This window comes from Polyodon spathula, chromosome 24 (assembly GCF_017654505.1).
Source record: "Polyodon spathula isolate WHYD16114869_AA chromosome 24, ASM1765450v1, whole genome shotgun sequence".
NCBI lineage: Eukaryota > Metazoa > Chordata > Actinopteri > Acipenseriformes > Polyodontidae > Polyodon > Polyodon spathula.
Genome location: NC_054557.1, coordinates 17,922,100 through 17,941,510, shown reverse-complemented (window position 1 = coordinate 17,941,510; position 19,411 = coordinate 17,922,100). Strand labels below are relative to the sequence as shown.

At 46.1% G+C, this 19,411-nt stretch overlaps 1 protein-coding gene across 5 annotated transcripts in view; it reads right to left on the bottom strand.

Moving 5' to 3' along the window:
- The window catches only part of aplp1 (amyloid beta (A4) precursor-like protein 1), a 22,935-nt gene extending 3,696 nt beyond the window's left edge, over positions 1 to 19,239 (bottom strand). For all 5 annotated transcript variants that reach the window (XM_041226796.1, XM_041226792.1, XM_041226793.1 and 2 more), the window contains exons 1-11: positions 18,987 to 19,239; positions 7,990 to 8,163; positions 7,341 to 7,470; positions 6,940 to 7,052; positions 6,302 to 6,489; positions 5,686 to 5,894; positions 5,356 to 5,486; positions 3,038 to 3,112; positions 2,254 to 2,412; positions 1,792 to 1,920; positions 974 to 1,073 (exon numbers count right to left, since the gene is read on the bottom strand). In XM_041226796.1, the coding sequence (XP_041082730.1) occupies positions 974 to 1,073; positions 1,792 to 1,920; positions 2,254 to 2,412; positions 3,038 to 3,112; positions 5,356 to 5,486; positions 5,686 to 5,894; positions 6,302 to 6,489; positions 6,940 to 7,052; positions 7,341 to 7,470; positions 7,990 to 8,163; positions 18,987 to 19,052 (1,474 nt within the window). In that variant the 5' untranslated portion in view covers positions 19,053 to 19,239. The remainder of the gene's footprint in view (positions 1 to 973; positions 1,074 to 1,791; positions 1,921 to 2,253; positions 2,413 to 3,037; positions 3,113 to 5,355; positions 5,487 to 5,685; positions 5,895 to 6,301; positions 6,490 to 6,939; positions 7,053 to 7,340; positions 7,471 to 7,989; positions 8,164 to 18,986) is intronic.
- Between the last annotated feature and the right edge of the window lie 172 nt (positions 19,240 to 19,411).

The window sequence follows — 19,411 nt, the reverse complement described above, 5'->3', positions numbered from 1 at the left end:
TCATTCAGAACCTCAGAGGAGAGCATGCTGGAGAGCTTCATTCAGAACCTCAGAGGAGAGCATGCTGGAGAGCTTCATTCAGAACTTCATTCAGAACCTCAGAGGAGGGCATCTGGAGAGCTTCATTCAGAACCTCAGAGGAGAGCATGCTGGAGAGCTTCATTCAGAACCTCAGAGGAGAGCATGCTGGAGAGCATTCAGCTGGAGAGCTTCATTCAGAACCTCAGAGGAGAGCATGCTGGAGAGCTTCATTCAGAACCTCAGAGGAGAGCATGCTGGAGAGCTTCATTCAGAACCTCAGAGGAGAGCATGCTGGAGAGCTTCATTCAGAACCTCAGAGGAGAGCACGCTGGAGAGCTTCATTCAGAACCTCAGAGGAGAGCATGCTGGAGAGCTTCATTCAGAACCTCAGAGGAGAGCATGCTGGAGAGCTTCATTCAGAACCTCAGAGGAGAGCATGCTGGAGAGCTTCATTCAGAACCTCAGGAGGAGAGCATGCTGGAGAGCTTCATTCCTCAGAGCTTCATTCAGAACCTCAGAGGAGAGCATGCTGGAGAGCTTCATTCCTCAGAGCTTCATTCAGAACCTCAGAGGAGAGCATGCTGGAGAGCTTCATTCAGAACCTCAGAGGAGAGCATGCTGGAGAGCTTCATTCAGAACCTCAGAGGAGAGCATGCTGGAGAGCTTCATTCAGAACCTCAGAGGAGAGCATGCTGGAGAGCTTCATTCAGAACCTCAGAGGAGAGCATGCTGGAGAGCTTCATTCAGAACCTCAGAGGAGAGCATGCTGGAGAGCTTCACTCAGAACCTCAGAGGAGAGCATGCTGGAGAGCTTCATTCAGAACCTAATAATGCTTAATCACAAAGGTAATATATTTTACCACACCTCACTGGTCTTTACAGTGCTTTTCCATGCTTTCACTGTATGAAACTTATCAAAGAGTTTTCAATATAATGTACCATGCAGACTCACGGATCTCATCGTGCAGCTCCTGGGCCAGCCTGGGCACCTTGTAGAGCAGAGCCAGGCTCTGATTCATCCGCTCCTCGATCACATGCAGGTGGGTGTAAACCTGCAGAGAGAGAGCAAGGAGTGGGGGTGGGGAGTCATCACTCCCGGCCCCGCAGAGAGAGCGACGACAATGGGGGGGCCTAGAGACAGCAAGGAGTCAGAGTGAGGGGGCGGGGCTTCTAAGAGAGACGACAATGCGAGGGGGCGGGGCTTAGACTGCAGACACACAGCTCTTGCACTGGCACTGTGTAGAAGACTGTGACGCACTGAGGGTTAAAAGGAAAGGATTGTATGTTCACCATGTAGAAGAAGCAGCAGAACGACAAGTTGCAATGAAGCAGCAGGGTGAATTTCACTACAGTCCTCATTGTGTTCTCTGGTCAACAACAGCTAGAGATTCATAAAGACTCTTTGATGGAACATTTGGCACGCAGCGCTGTGCAAGGACAGGGAGTTCCCGGGCCTGGTGCTCAGGGAGGGGAAGGGGTTGTTAAACGATCCCCTTTGTTTAAGGAAAGCTGCACATATATTTAGAACAAGTCACTGTTACGCAAGGCTAGGAGGGCTTCTTCACTCAAAAGACAAGCGCGATGATAAACACGTCTGGGAAATATCTCCCATGAGTTTATTTTATAATTACTTTCTTTTTAGAAACGCACACTTGCCCTGCTGCTGCACCCAGTTCTCATTTTCAGAGACTTCATTGAGTGGGGGTTCTGAACCCCAGGAGCGGGTGCAGCAGCAGGGCTAGTGTTTGCTCCTGGGATGCTGAAACTCACCTGAAACTTCATCTGCTCTGCCTTCTGCGGGTCGACGGCCTCGATGTGCTGGTAGTGGCGCAGCGTGTGTCTGCGGTCCTTCTGCTCAGAGCGGACGTAGCGTTTCAGAGCCTGCAAGACTCGCTCCGGCTAAGAGAGAATCAGAGCCTGCCAAGACTCGCTCCGGCTAAGAGAGGGGGTGGGGGGGGGGGGGGGGGAGAAGGAGTGGAGAAGGAGGGGTGTGAGAGGGAGTGTGAGAGAATGAGACAGGGAGAGAGAGGGAGTGTGAGAGAGAGGGAGTGGAGAGAGGCGTGTCAGCGCAACTGACACGATTACGAGTGGGTCCTTCTCACACTGCGGAGCGGTTGTTGCTCGAAAGAGAGGGAGTGTGAGAGAGAGGTTGTGTGAGAGAATGAAAGAGGAAGAGTGTGACAGAGTGTGAGAGAGGGAGAGAGAGGGGTTGTGGGAGAAGGAGGAGTTTACCTGCTGAGGGTCGGCCTGCACCGAGGACAGGTAGCTCTCCAGCGCCACCCGGCGGTTGTTGTTGAGCATTGCAACAACGCGGGCCAAGTGTGTCTCAACCAGCCGCTGCCGTTCTCCTGCAACCTGCTCCTCTAGAGTCTGGAGAACTGACTGGAAGTGCTGAGGAGAGAGAAGAGAGAGAGTAGAGACAGGAGAGCGAGAGGACAGAGGAGAGAGAGGGGAGAGGAGAGAGAGCGAGGAGAGAGAAGGAGAGAGAGGAGAGAGAGGATATAGAGGAAAGGAGAGAGAGAGGAGAGGAGAGGGTGAAATAGAGAGAGAGGGGAGAGAGAGAGAGAGAGAGAGAGTAGAGAGGAGAGAGGAGAGAGAGAGGACAGAGGAGAGAGAGGGGAGAGGAGAGAGAGCGAGGAGAGAGAAGGAGAGAGGAGGAGAGGATATAGAGGAAAGAGGAGAGAGAGGAGAGGAGAGGGTGAAATAGAGAGAGAGGAGATACTCTCCTCTCCCACTTTATCTCTATCTCTTTTCGAGAGCGGAAGAGATAGGGAGACGAGGAAGGATCATCTAGAGAGGACTAGAGAGAGGAGAGCTCTCTCCTGAACCGGGGAAGAGAAGAGGGATGAAAGAGAGGAAGATCCTCTCTCTCTAGGGAAGAAAGGGAGGAAGGGGCGAGGGGGGAGAGAGGAGAGGAGGAGGGGGAGAGAGGAGGGAGGGGGTGCATTTAATCATCCCAAGCAGCCTAAAGCTGTAGCAGAGTGTGAGAATGTTCCACGCTTGGCCGGCTCCTTACCTCATTCAGAGCCTGCCTGTCGGACTTGGGCAGGTTCTTGGACTGGTTGTCTGCCTCGGCCCATTCCTTCATGATCTGAGAAAGAGAAAGCAGGTCAGAGGGGACGCCTGGTAATGGTTCAACCAACTATAGCCGCGGCAGGAGCGTCGGACTGCTGCCACAAATCTGCCTGTCAAACAGTGATGTAAGGCTTAGCGTTTATCCTGCAGCGATTGTCAGCCAGTCTATTTCACCTTCAGCATTTCTTCAGTCTTTTCCACATACAATGAGAGGCTCTCAGTTTTGCTCACAGGTACACTATGAGGTCATTTATCAAGAGAGAGGCACCGCTTCTCATGATGGCTTTTCTGATACCTTAAAATTTACATTTTTAAATGTGGTTAATCCTAAAGTTTAACCCATTCCTGCATGGCAACCCCATATAAGGACAAAAAAAAAAAACCTCTCCTAGTCTTTATATAATATTATATTTATTATATATGTCATGTCCCCATGGCCCTTTTTAAAATTTCTCCAGCACTTATAAAAACGCACTAAAGCAGAAGAAGCAACACATGCAACAGAGATTCTGAAACCAACACATCTATATTTTATTCATGACCTCTCTCCTCTGTATCACTCAGCACTGCACACAAAACAATTTCCATTCTGTATAAACAGAGCGCTCCCCCGAGCTCCACAGCTGGAGCCTCCATCCGGCTGAGCAATGAAATATTTAGCTGGGGGGGGGGGGGGGGGGGTTGCTTTCTTTCAAATCATGTTCAGATACACAAACATGTCTATTTGAAAAGAGCTATTGAGAAAAGACATCACCACCACACACACACACACACACACACACACAGACAATGGCACACGCTCTCAGCCTAATTGCCTAATTAAAACACAAAACATTTTCATATTGTTTACATATCACCGATTACTACCCTAAAATGTTTCTCGTCCCCCTGCGGTTTTCATGCAGGAAGGTATATAAAGGATATAAAAGGACTCAAGGTACATTTGCACACTGCTGAATTAGTGGATTATAAAAGCACAAAAAGGAAAGATTGTATTCCCTCGCTCTTTTTTAACTTGGCATGCGTTCTGTGCATGGGGTGACATCTACACAGCATGATCCTGAGCGTGAAGTAGCTCATTTCTCTATGACCGTGAACTTGGGATCCGAGAGCAGGTGGAGGACAGACAGACACATTGCAGCAGTGCACGAATCTGCTCTGATAATGGGATGCGCTGCACGAGTCTCAATATAGAGCAGCCCGTGGCTAGACTGGCTGCTTTGCCTTCTTAATGAAGACAGATGAGAAGAACTGCTGCTCTTCACCAGCGGCTCGGCTCCTCTGAGAGTCTCTCTCCCCCTCTCAATTCTCTATTAGAACAAACCCTTCTCCCTCTCTTCCCCTCTCCCTTCTCTATTAGAACAAACCCTTCTCCCTCTCTCCCCCTCTCCTTTCTCTATTAGAACAAACCCTTCTCCCTCTCTCCCCCTCTCTATTAGAACAAACCCTTCTCCCTCTCTCTCCCTCTCCCTTCTCTATTAGAACAAACCCTTCTCCCTCTCTCCCCCTCTCCCTTCTCTATTAGAACAAACCCTTCTCCCTCTCTCCCCCTCTCCCTTCTCTATTAGAACAAACCCTTCTCCCTTTCTCTCCCTCTCCCTTCTCTATTAGAACAAACCCTTCTCCCTTTCTCCAGTAAGGTCTCTCCGAAAGGAGGAGTAGAGAGGGAGAGCGAAAGGCTGTTTCTCCCTTTCTCGTCATTCGCAGTGAGAGACGGGAGGCTCTCTCTCCCTTCACACTCTCTCTCTCTCCCTTGTCCAATTCTCTCCCCTCATATATCCCTCTCCCTCCTCCTCCTGACACCTCTCCCTCTCCTCCTATTCTCTCCCTCTTATTCTCCCTTACACTCTCTTTTTCTATACGCCCGCCTCTCTGTAATAATCTATTCAGAGCTCCATCTGGCAGCCCCTGAAACATTAACAAAGCTGTCCTATCGCTCTCTCCCCTCAGAACAGGAGACTGGACACCAGCTGCGTCTGTACCCAGCAGGACCTCCAGCATTACCTCCTGCGACAAAGACAGAGGGGGGGGGGGGGGGGGGAGGAAAGGGAAGAGAGAGAGACAGAACGGGAGAGCGAGAAATACAAAGAGGAGAAGACAGAGACAGAGAGGGAGACAGAATCAGACAAAGAGAGGGAGCTGGAGAGGGACAGAGAGAGATAAATGAAGAGAGACAGGGAGAAGGACAGAGACAGACAGACACAGACAGAGAGAGAGAGGCTGTCAGTCTCCCTGCTCTCACAGGCCCCGCCCCCTCACCTCGTTGATGCGTTTCATTCGCCGCTCCTCCAGGTCCATCTTGGCGCGCAGGAAGCTGGCGTGCTCGCTGTCGTCCCCGGGCATCTCAAAGTAAACGTCCACGCCATCCGTGGGACGAGAGGTGGAGACGGCTAGGAGACACAATCACCGTTCAAACCTGTGGCATTGGAATCCATCTGCATTCAAAGGAGTGCTAACCATGGATCAAAAATCCTTTTTCTTCCCAAGCAACATGAAAACTGCCAAACCTAAACCATACCACTTTCCCTAAACTTAACCCCTACCCCTACCCCCGAGGTGCAAACAGGTTCCCTCCTCGCTGGGGCTCACCTGCAGCCTCGGGAGGTGGAGTGCTTGGAGCTGTGGGGGCCCGGCTCCCCTCGGTCAGGCGATCGTAGTAGAAGGAGTCCAGGTAATCCGGGGTCTGGTTTGGCTCGAAGTTGTAATTATAGTCGTCTCTCTCCTCCCCTTCCTCCTCCCCCTTCCCCTGGCTTTGGGACGGCTGGACCAGCTCCCAGGTTGGGGGGGTCACCTTCTCTCTGCAGCACAGAAACAAAAAAAGACACACAAGATCGAAGTTGAGTCAGCAAAGCTAGCCTGGGTTCAGAAATGAGGACAGTTAGTCAGGACTGTGGACTAAGACTCTGTAAGTCTCCACTCCGGGGTTAAAACGCTGACCAGGAAACTCGGAGGAAAAGCGTTGTAATGGTGGGTGTCCATAGTTTTATATTTGCATATAAAATAACTACACAATGAGATGTACTGCATCTTTAAAATGGCACTTTGCATCTCTCTCTCTCTCTCTCTCTCTCTCTCTCTCTCTCTCTCTCTCTCTCTCTCTCTCTCTCTCTCTCTCTCTCTCTCTCTCTCTCTCTCTCTCTCTCTCAGCTCTCTGCAGTTCTCTCTCTCTCTTTCTCTCTCTCCCAGTCCCTCCTCCCTCTCTCACCCGGCTCTCTGCAGTTCACTTTGGACAGTGACGACCCCTGGTTCTTTCCCCATCTCCTCTGCCTCCTCTAGCCTGGCTCCGGAGCTCCTCTCTGGGCAGCAGACGTACTCGACCCCCCGGTATCGATCCAACCCGCAGGGTAGCAGCATGCCGTAGCTGCGCAGGTCCAGCCCCTCAGTTCCACAGGCCTGAGTGGTTTGTGCAAGAAACAGAATCCAGTTACAGAAACAAAGCAGCTTTCATCTCATTTCAGAAATGCTTGGGCTTTACTTTGGGCAAGTTTTCCCCCCATAGTGTTACTATGCAATTACCACAGTTCTAGGCTTGCACTGTGCTTTATTACACTTTTCTGTGCTTTTACTGTGGGAGACTTTTATAAGGCCGTAGTTTCCAATCAAATGGTATATATATAATATATTATATATATATATATATATATATATATATATATATATATATATATATATATATATATTTTTTTTTTTAATATGCTTTTACCTATGATTTACCAGACCTCTCTGTGCTTTACAATGCTTCCACTGTGCTGTATTACATGTAGCTATGCTTTTACTGTGCGAGACTGTTATAATGGTGCCCCTTTGGCTACTCAGAGCTGGTTGGTAGGGCGCTGCAGTGACCTCTTTAGCGATGTTGTGCCAGTGGATGTAACTCTCACAGGAGTCCATCTTCTCCTGGTGCAGAAAACGACACCGATCAGGAACCAGCAGAGCCTCGCTCACAAACTCTCCCACTGCGAGACAGAGTGAAAAGACATGTTAAAAATGTATGAATCGACAGCCGTTTACCCTTGTGAAAGTTTCCCATGGTATTTTTGCACGTTGCCTTCGCTGTACTTTATTAAGCTTTGCAAGGCTTTTACTGTGCTAAACTTTGCTAAGGGCCAGCAACACTGGAGACGTACACACAGCAGAACAAGGAGAAGCGCACCGCGGGCGAGATCTGTGGGGCGAGGTCTCGCTACCATTACTGTTAACGTTACGGGGCGAAGGGGCAGAGGGGCAGGAGTGACCACACTCACCCAGGCAGCGGTAGGGCAGGATGATGAACTGGTGGCTCTTGCAGGGGCCCCAGCCCTTCTTGCACCAGTTGCTGATGGTGACGGGCTGGGAGGATTCCACCGCGCTGGTGATCTGCAGCTCAGGGTACATCTGGGGTAGGAGAAGGGAAGGAAGGGGGGCATTACAAATGGAGGGGGGGGAGGTGGAGGGAATGAGAAGGACTAGAGACCAGAGCACCACAGTGGTATAAATACAGCATTATATCGAGTGTATTTACATTGCGCTCCATGCACAAGAGGGTAAGTGGGGGTGAGGAGATATTAGTGATTGCATTTCCCAATCCGAGCATCTCTTTCCAATGCCATGTTCAGTCTGAAGGGTTTGCGTGAAAAAGGGACAAAACACAGAATGAGCTGTTTGAGGGAAAAAAAAAAATCAAAACAAGGTAAAAATCATAAAGTAAGATTACATCTCCTGATTAACCCTAACCAAGTCTGTATCTATCAATATATAAAGACAGTCTTGAAAACCAGCTCACAGCTCTCTATCCCAGGAGAATCAGGATCAAACAGGATACTCCTCAACCACTAGAGATACTTCATGAAGAAGAAAAGTCATTGATAAGCTGAATCAAAATCGCAGGGTGTGGTCCTGCTGCACTCAGCTCACCTCCTGGCAGTAGCTGAGGATCTGGGCCGGGTCGGTGAAGCAGCCCTGCCTCCCGGCCCGGTCTGGCTCCCACTGGCCCGTCTGGATGTTGATGTGGAGAATCCGCCGCCCGCAGAACATGGCAACCTGCGGCTCTGCCACGGTGAACCCGGGGCCAGCATTGGCAGCGAGAGCCTGGAGAGAGAGGGATGAGCTTTTTATTTGTATTTTTATTATTATTTATTGTGCAATTGCTTTGGCAATACTTCTGCTGTTGTCGTGACAATAGCATCTTTTAATTGAATTGAGAGAGAGAGAGAGAGAGAGAGAGAGAGAGAGAGAGAGAGAGAGAGAGAGAGAGAGAGACTGGGTAACCCAGTCCTACCCTCACCACTGTGATGAGGTAACCCAGTCCTACCCTCACCACTGTGATGAGGTAACCCAGTCCTACCCTCACCACTGTGATGAGGTAACCCAGTCCATACCCTCACCAGTCTCTGTTTAAAGAATTATCTCCCTCTCTCTGTCCTAGCACACTTAATATCTAACTTTATGCCCTCTTGTTCTGGTTAATATAGTGGCTAGGAGGTAATCTGTCCAATTTATCTCAAGCTTGTAAAGGCTTCAATCAAACCCCTAATTCTTCCTCTAGCCTCCACCTGTCTTCTTAGCTCTTCCTTTAAGCCGTGTTCGCTCTTTGTTGGACTCTCTCCAAGGCCACAATGTCTTTTTAGGACATAAAACACGACAGTGTCTGGTCGTCCTCCACTGATTTCAAGGGTATTTGTTTGGTGCTAAATTATAAACTATTGAGGCTGTGACCCATATTGATGTTGGTGAACAGACTTTGCAATTGTGACACACACACACACACACACACGCATGCACGCACGCACTAACGCACGCACGCACACACTGACACACACAAGCGTGCACGCACACGCACACACACAAGTCCAGGTCCTTGCACTGCCTTCGCAGTTTCACTTTCAGCAGGATTATCTTATTTTAATTGGATAATCCTTCCTGGCATCTTCAGTGATGGATAACCCCAGACACTGCAGGTCTTTACTGCAGGGAATGGATTTATTTATAGACGGTTAAAAGCAAAGGCGTAACTCATCCTGTCCGGGTCTAGATTTACCTGAAACACCTCAGACGGCGTTAGATAAAACCACCAGCAGGTAAAGACACTGCAGCAAAGAAGAAAATATTTCACAGAGAATAAACTGCCTTGCACTGTACGCTCACTACCATGGTTAACCCAGACAGGCTATCACCTTTATCTGGCATACAGGAGAGTACAAACGTATTAAAACACCTCAAGATATGTCATTTATATCCTTTACACACCAACCTGCGTGAAAACACCTCAGGGGGTGAGAATTTCAATCAGGGATTGGTGACATAGAAACAACAGGAACGTGTGTTTGATAATGTTGGACCACTTCGTGCTTTAATTAGACATCTTAAACAACTTCCCTTTTGATATCCACAACAAACTGCTAAAGGAAGCAGGTGTTGTAATAAATTTGCACGCTGCTGTATAGATTTCCTTTCGTCTTCCCAACGTTTCGGTGTGTTTAAACAGGCCTTTGTCAAGGGAAAGTGTGTCTCAAAACAAACAGTGGAGGAACTTCTAGGCTTCTGATGCCATGGTAACGGCATTCACTTACCTCTATTTAAATCCATCAGTGTGCTTGTGATGTCATTCTCTGTGTAGCTAATGATGCAACGATCTGCTGATCCTTTCTATTTAACCCTTCAGGCATTGTGGTGTGAGTCTGTTTATTCATGTCGTTTTCTTTGTTCCTCTATATTGTACAGCAAAGGGCTCACACCTGGATTTGGCACATTTTTAACCAGCGTTGCAGAGTTTTAGGCATCCCTTGGCAGGTTCTAACAGCACAGTGGCAGTGTGTGGAGCACTGGGTTTGAATAATGCAAGACCTGGCGATGTGACTGAGTGCAGCACACGACCAGCAGAGACACAGAATTCCACCCACGCCTTGGTGCAGTGGCTTTCCTTTCAATTAGAGAAAGGGCTGCTTTTTTTTTAATTTGGGGGATTGATTTAAATCAATACCTCTTCAAATCAAAGCTGTCACTACAAAGGGAGGATGGACTGGCCATCGAATGGAGTCACTTGGAGGCAATAAAAGCAGAAAATGCACTTACCAAATCAGAATTCGGTTATATTTTCAGAGGTCCCGATCCCGATGCAAGGATACCAATCTGATGTCTGCAAGCTTCCATTTGTTGTTTCCAGGATTCAAAAGTTTTATTTTTATCAAGCACTCACTCAGTGAATAACTCACTCGTTTTGTCACATTGCTCCGTTCTTGTGAAATGATTGCCTTGTTCAGAACGCCCAGATTAAAAAGGAGTCAGGGAGGTTGAGCACAAAAAGATAGAAGCAGATGAAAAGAAGTGCGATATCAGTGAATCACCTGCCATCCCAAACGTGCTTCAAGTTCCAATTAAAAGAGGGAACAATACTGAGAGAAAGAAATAAAGCTCAATAGAGAATTGGGTGAACATCATTTATTGTACAGCTCTGAAAGAGCTTTCAACCTTGTCTTGCCTCATAAAAGTTTACCACAGTAAAGGCTTGGCAATGTCAGAAGCATGGTGAAAGCAAGGTCATGCATGAGGAATCATTGTAAAGCACAGAGGTCTGGTAAAGCATAGCGAGGCATTATAAAGCACAGAGAGGTCTGGTAAAGCACATTGAAGCATTGTAAAGGCCAGATAGGTGTGGTAAAGCATAGGGAGGCATTATAAATCACAGAGAGGTCTGGTAAAGCACAGGGAAGCATTGTAAAGCACAGAGAGGTCTGGTAAAGCACAGGGAAGCATTGTAAAGCACAGAGAGGTCTGGTAAAGCACAGGGAAGCATTGTAAAGCACAGAGAGGTCTGGTAAAGCACAGGGAAGCATTGTAAAGCACAGAGAGGTCTGGTAAAGCACAGAGAAGCATATTAAAAAACACACATGATAAACTATTGTAAACTCATAGTATAACCATGGAAAAAGCATGGCAGAAATGGCTGCGTGAATTTAGTGCGGAAAACTTTTATAAGGGTTTCCCTGTCTTTGAGGAAACCCCAATATCCTACAGTTTTTGCAGTTCATCTGCACAGCGTTGGGGTGCATGCAATGCAAGCCCAGCCGTCCATTATCTCTCAGCACTCTGACTCATTTAGCACTATCTGCCCAGTCTCAGAGACAAGCTCCATTTCTCAGCGAGGAAACTGCAGATTTCAGCACTGCGCCCTGCTGCTACAACCCCTATCCTGGCAGATGTAGCTCAGACCTCTGAAGGTCAACGGTGCTGAGTGCCTTCCTGGAACACAAGGAGGGAGCCTGCTGCACCCCCCCACCCCCACACCCCCTAAGAAAATCGATGCCCAGTTTCCTTCGAGGAGATTCGGTTTCGCACTCGATGCTGGTAGAGGAGCAGAGTGCACGATCAGGAGGAATATCAGGTTTGTTAATTCATTCACTTTGAATTTTAATTCAATCATTGGATCGGCGCTTGGGAGTCTTAGTGCTCAAGGAGCCGGGGGAAGGTAAAAGCCAATCCCTGACAATTGCTTTATAATGCGGATTACCCTAATGACCACTGGGGTTGTTGCTGACCACTGTACTCATTCCACTTGCGATCTGGAGCACTAGAGCACAAGTTTTTCTCGAGATCTTGATAGAACAGATTTATTCCCCCCCCCCCCCACAGTCCTCTCCATGTGCGATACTGTCAAACCCATGGCTGGTAATGCTGTGCTCTGCTAAGGGTTCTGTGCTGGCCGGGGTTTCTTCTAGGGAATAACACAGGGATGAGGAAAGCGGATCCCAATGGTATTTTTGACTTTCTTTAAAGCAGTCTTCAAATAAAATCAATCTTTCTCACTTCGCTGTGACTGCTGAAGGGATAAGCCTCCCACCGTTGACCACGCTTTGACAGGTCGGGCTTGAGAAGAAAATCAGATCATTAATAGCTGGTTGCTGACGGAAACCAGGGGAACAAAATCAATGCTAGACAAGACAGAGCAGGACGGTCCATCTGCTCGGACCGGTCGCACTTGTCTCATTCTTCCTTTGCAGCGCATGCTAGAATCCAGCGAGCTTTCTGTACAGCGATGAATGAACGAACTGCCTTCCTCAAAACAACTAGAATCCAACAAGCTTTCTGTACAGCGATGAATGAACGAACTGCTTTCCTCAAAACAACTAGAATCCAACAAGCTTTCTGTACAGCGATGAATGAACGAACTGCTTTCCTCAAAACAACTAGAATCCAACAAGCTTTCTGTACAGCGATGAATGAACGAACTGCTTTCCTCAAAACAACTAGAATCCAACAAGCTTTCTGTACAGCAATGAATGAACGAACTGCTTTCCTCAAAACAACTAGAATCCAGCAAGCTTTCTGTACAGCGATGAATGAACGAACTGCCTTCCTCAAAACAACTAGAATCCAGCGAGCTTTCTGTACAGCGATGAATGAACGAACTGCCTTCCTCAAAACAACTAGAATCCAGCGAGCTTTCTGTACAGCGATGAATGAACGAACTGCTTTCCTCAAAACAACTAGAATCCAGCGAGCTTTCTGTACAGCGATGAATGAACGAACTGCTTTCCTCAAAACAACTAGAATCCAGCGAGCTTTCTGTACAGCGATGAATGAACGAACTGCCTTCCTCAAAACAACTAGAATCCAGCGAGCCTTCTGTACAGCGATGAATGAACAAACTGCTTTCCTCAAAACAACTGGAATCCAGCGAGCTTTCTGTACAGCGATGAATGAACGAACTGCCTTCCTCAAAACAACAGCAAAGGGCTTCGAATGAACAGCCAGATAAGCCTTCCGAAAAAAGAGTTGCTCTCGATCTTATCCGAGATTTCTGTTTTGCTGAAATCGACTCTTCATTATCCCCTCGCCTTATGCTTGAGCTACACTGGATCTGGCTTTCGCCCGCGTTGTAGAAGTGTCTAAACAACATGACATGGAACCGTTAAGATTTTAAGGACTCTTTTTGCAAAGCTTTAAGATTTGTTTTTAAGGAGACACAGTCGGCTAGGATATTCAACCTCGCCAGAAGGGCGATAAAGAAATGAAGAACCACATCTAAAATACCCATTCACTCCTAGTGTAATCTTCTTAACTGTGTCAGAGCTGGTGCAGGTTACAGGAGAGCAGGCCCCTTGCAATGGGATCCCGCTAATGCTGTCATACGCTTCTCTGGAGCTCCCCAAACAGGCGTGCCTTGATAAGGAGAGCAAACAGGAATCCGGATCTTCGCTCTACTTGCTCTCAATCTTGTCTTTATTAAAAGAGAGACAGGACTGCTTTCATTGATTTCATCATGCAGGCAAGTGTCTATTCAGAGAGTCAGAACCTCTCACCTATCCTCACAGACACTTACTTTATTAACACAGGCTTTATAATCCTGTATTTTTTTAATTTCCCTGTCATTGTTTTTTTTTTTTTGATAAATGATAAATAACTCTAACCCTTTTCTGATTCAAATTGTGCACTTACATATATCATGCAAAAAAAACTTTGTATACATTGTAGCTATGCATGACAGCATTGTGTGCACATGCACATGCATTTGCTGTATCACACCTATGTAAATACACGGTGATTCGAGACACACAATTGAAAGCGTTTCCAGAATTTGATAAATTGCACAAAGGGGAGTCAGACTCTCTGGGCTTGTCTAATACATTTCCTTTGAAAGGCTTCTGCTGAAGTCAATTGCTGCTTTGATACTTAGCGACGGGACTCACCACAACATGTGTATGAGACTAACGCAGCCCCAAGCTCCACGCGTCTCTAAGATAATCACTGGTGCCTGCTTTTGCCTGCCCATTTTAAACTCAGTTTTCACTCAGACTGTTTAATTAGTTCTCTCAGGGGTCGTTCTTTATCCTTGCTGAAGGAGAGAAGGTATGTTGTTGTATTAATGTAACTCTCTCTCGCTCTCTGCCAATGTTCTCAGCATCTCCTGGCCAGTGAAGCTGGTTGTCATGGCAACTCCTCCCACAGGAGTGCTGCTACCTACCCTGTTGCCGTGGCAACCAGCTCTCCGCAGAATTCTAAGCATTCCCCCCTCCCTCCGTCTCTCTCTCTCTCTCTCGTCACTTGTTATCCCCGTCCACCTTCCCATCTCCACCCCTCAGCCTTCCTTCTGTTCTTCTCCACACACATCATACCATAGCAGAGCTGGATATCACCTGCCCTCAATACGTTCTTTAATAAGGAGGATGGATTAGCGTTAAAATAAATGAGACCCTGATATTGATGCAATACAGCCATATGTAATGTCTTTATAATATACAGCACTAGACCCTGATATTGATGAGATCCAGCCCTCTGAAATGTCTTTATAATATACAGCGCTAGACCCTGATATTGATGAGATCCAGCCCTCTGAAATGTCTTTATAATATACAGCACTAGACCCTGATATTGATGAGATCCAGCCCTCTGAAATGTCTTTATAATATACAGCACTAGACCCTGATATTGATGAGATCCAGCCCTCTGAAATGTCTTTATAATATACAGCACTAGACCCTGATATTGATGAGATCCAGCCCTCTGAAATGTCTTTATAATATACAGCACTAGACCCTGATATTGATGAGATCCAGCCCTCTGAAATGTCTTTATAATATACAGCACTAGACTCTGATATTGATGCAATACAGCCATATGTAATGTCTTTATAATATACAGCACTAGACCCTGATATTGATGAGATCCAGCCCTCTGAAATGTCTTTATAATATACAGCACTAGACCCTGATATTGATGAGATCCAGCCCTCTGAAATGTCTTTATAATATACAGCACTAGACCACTGATATTGATGAGATCCAGCCCTCTGAAATGTCTTTATAATATACAGCACTAGACCCTGATATTGATGAGATCCAGCCCTCTGAAATGTCTTTATAATATACAGCACTAGACCCTGATATTGATGAGATCCAGCCCTCTGAAATGTCTTTATAATATACAGCACTAGACCCTGATATTGATGAGATCCAGCCCTCTGAAATGTCTTTATAATATACAGCACTAGACCCTGATATTGATGAGATCCAGCCCTCTGAAATGTCTTTATAATATACAGCACTAGACCCTGATATTGATGAGATCCAGCCCTCTGAAATGTCTTTATAATATACAGCACTAGACCCTGATATTGATGAGATCCAGCCCTCTGAAATGTCTTTATAATATACAGCACTAGACCCTGATATTGATGAGATCCAGCCCTCTGAAATGTCTTTATAATATACAGCACTAGACCCTGATATTGATGAGATCCAGCCCTCTGAAATGTCTTTATAATATACAGCACTAGACCCCCAGCCCTGATATTGATGACCCTGATCCAGCCCTCTGAAATGTCTTTATAATATACAGCACTAGACCCTGATATTGATGAGATCCAGCCCTCTGAAATGTCTTTATAATATACAGCACTAGACCCTGATATTGATGAGATCCAGCCCTCTGAAATGTCTTTATAATATACAGCACTAGACCCTGATATTGATGAGATCCAGCCCTCTGAAATGTCTTTATAATATACAGCACTAGACCCTGATATTGATGAGATCCAGCCCTCTGAAATGTCTTTATAATATACAGCACTAGACCCTGATATTGATGAGATCCAGCCCTCTGAAATGTCTTTATAATATACAGCACTAGACCCTGATATTGATGAGATCCAGCCCTCTGAAATGTCTTTATAATATACAGCACTAGACAGCACTAGACCCTGATATTGATGAGATCCAGCCCTCTGAAATGTCTTTATAATATACAGCACTAGACCCTGATATTGATGAGACACCAGCCCTCTGAAATGTCTTTATAATAATAGACCCTGATATTGATGAGATCAGCAAATGTCTAGACCCTGATATTGATGAGATAATATACAGCAGCCCTCTGAAATGTCTTTATAATATACAGCACTAGACCCTGATATTGATGAGATCCAGCCCTCTGAAATGTCTTTATAATATACAGCACTAGACCCTGATATTGATGAGATCCAGCCCTCTGAAATGTCTTTATAATATACAGCACTAGACCCTGATATTGATGATATTGATGAGATCCAGCCCTCTGAAATGTCTTTATAATATACAGCACTAGACCCTGATATTGATGAGATCCAGCCCTCTGAAATGTCTTTATAATATACAGAAATTATATTGATGAGATACAAATGTCTTTATAATATACAGCACTAGACCCTGATATTGATGAGATCCAGCCCTCTGAAATGTCTTTATAATATATAGCACTAGACCCTGATATTGATGACAGCACTAGGCCCCCGATGATGAGGATTTTCCCCTCTCAAACGGTCAATTACGCAATTAGCTGTAATGTTTAATTAATGAGTGTAACTGACAGCCCTGACGTTTACCCCCCCCCCCTGTTTAATTAATGATGTGTAACTGCAACCCCCCCCTAAATTTACTAATGCACAGCTGCAGAGGGGCAGCAATTACAGCAGCACAAACCCTAGTTCACTTCCGAAACCACTCCCTCACACATTGTGCTTCTAAAAGCTTATTGATTGAGTCGTCAGTACTCCTGGTTAGCGACGACCTCAGCCGACACAGCAACAGATAATTAAACAGAACACACATGTAACAGGAGACTCTAAGCAGGTAAGGAATGACGTGTTCTGAAAACAAAGATGGCACAAAATCCCTTGACAGATCTCAGTTCAGAGAGGATTTAGAAGGGGCTTGCATGCCTAAAATCCTTGGCCCTGATCATAAAATAAATCAGCGCAATACGAAACCGGGTGATTGGGGGGTGATGAGAGATGGATTGGTGGGTGATTGGCAGGTGACAGATGGATTTGGGGTGATTGGGGGTGATGGGAGATGGATTGAGGGTGATCCCTTATCCAAGACCAAATACCAAGGCTTGCTAATCCTTTCACACAACCACTGTATACTACTGACAACCAACTGCTTTCAATTTATTTATGTGCTTTGCTTGATGATGAAGAAGAAGAAGAAGAAGGGATTGTTAAATTATGAATCTGTATTTCCTGATTACAAGTATAAACACAAGACGGGCATCGCACAGGGGATGAATGCCTCGGGTGTGTCATGCTCTGAGTGGGTCTCTTTGGGAGCGCTGGCTTTGCAGACTGGAGGAGGGAGCGTGAACACGGCATGCTCCTCAGTCAAGATCACGAGAGCCTGAGATCTACTGTCACCGCACAGCACCGCTCATCAGAACGCAAACCCAGAGGCACAGAACTGGGAACGCACGAGTCAAGCTGATGAAACGCAAATCATTCTTTCTGTAGCTCCTCAAGAAGAGAAGCAGAGCATCTACACACAGCCCATCTAACTGACTGGCTGAGAGACTGGATTAAAGAGATATTCCAATTTACACTCACCCCCCCCCCACCTTGACCCCCACAGCCCCACACCTCTACCCCACCATCCCACACTCCACCGCCTCTCCTGTGCAGCAGCTTCTACAGCACTGTCTTAGCTCCCTTAGAGAAGCTTACCTTAGTATTACTGCAGTGCTCGTCCTCCCCCCCCCCCCCCCCCCACCCTTTACCATACCTCTCTGTGCTTTTAAATGCTTGCCTATTCTTTACTACAACTCTCTAAGCTTTACAATGCTTCCCTATGCTTTTCCAGAACTCTCTGTGCTTTACAATGCTTTCCTATGCTTTTCCAAACCTCTCTGTGCTTTACAATGCTTGTCTATTATTTACTACAACTCTCTGTAATTTACAATGCTTCCCTATGCTTTTCCAGACCTCTCTGTGCTTTACAATGCTTCCCTATGCTTTTCCAGTCCTCTCTGTGCTTTACAATGCTTGCCTATTCTGTACCACACCTCTCTGTGCTTTACAATGCTTGCCTATTCTGTACCACACCTCTCTGTGCTTTACAATGCTTGCCTATGCTGTACCATGCTTTCACTACATTACACTTTATGCTATGCTGTCACGCTGGTAAGCTTCTATAGAGGGCAAACAGAGCTGCTGAGAGATTGCTTTCAGATGGAGCTCAGGTAGGAGAGACTGTTTTCTCCAGCGTCTGCGGAATAAAGCTGATTAAAGCATTTGGTCCTGCACACATTATGAGTCCAACTACAGCATCTAAACTACCAGACTGAGACAAGACAGCCCGGGTCACACCACAAACCTAGAGTGCTCTAAATTATTCACACTTCAATAAGAATGACTGGCTTCACCGGAAAAGGACTGCAGGGAAAAAAAAAAAAAAAAAACTCAGGCAGACATTAAGAGCCATTTAGATCAGGCTGCTTCCTAACAACTATATATATATATATATATATATATATATATCTCAAATAGCCAGCTGCTCTATATAATGAAATAAAACACAATTTGAATGAATATTTATATTGTTTTTACATGGAGAAATAAATACAGAACACGACGTACAAATAACACTGGCAAGAGGTTTTTAAATCATTATCGGACGAGAAGGGCTCTTTCTAGTTGCCTCCTGTGGTGTTCTGAGCAGTTCCTACGCATCGTCAGTAATATTATTACCGAGGAGGCCACCGAAGCAGAATGAAACCCCCTACCGTGTCTATCCAAACTGCTTATCAGCCAACAACGTTCCTGTTTCTTAGAGATCCCGGTAGAGGAGGCATGTTTATTATTTATTATTATTATTATTTATTATTATTATTATTATTATTATTATTATTATTATTATTATTATTATTATTATTATGTATGTATGTATGTATGTATGTATTTTTTTACACAGAGGGACCTAAAGGTTAATAGGATGTTACGCACTGAGAATGCACACCCTCAAGTCCTGAAGGTTCGAGCGTGTTTTATTGTCTAATACCGTTTGCTCACTCTCTGTTCAGGCAAATCTACTCACACCTGCGCATTGTCGAGCAGGGATATAAAGAGGAATACAGTACATGCACATATACAGATACATACATTCTCTTACCTCGACATACCCCCATGCACAATGGGATACGAGAGTCATAACAAGACAGAACACACTCCGCCCCATGTCTGCTGTCTGTACTCCCAGTCGACACCAGTTTATCCCAGTCAAAGAGATGCGTGTCCGTGTAGCTCTGCGGCGTGTTCGGGTTGACTGTAGTGTCAGAGTGGAGCCTGTCTGATATCTATCTCTCTCTCTATCTGTGTCTGTCTCCACCTCCTCTCTCTCTCTCCTCCTTCTCCTTCTCTCTCTCTCTCTCTCTCTCTCTCTCTCTCTCTCTCTCTCTCTCTCTCTCTCTCTCTCTCTCTCTCTCTCTCTCTCTCTCTCTCTCTCTCTCTCTCTCTCGCTCGCTTGCTTGCTTGCTTGCTGCTTCTGAGCTCCCTCCAGTCCGGGCACTCGCTCGCGTTGTGATGCTCTTGCGCTGG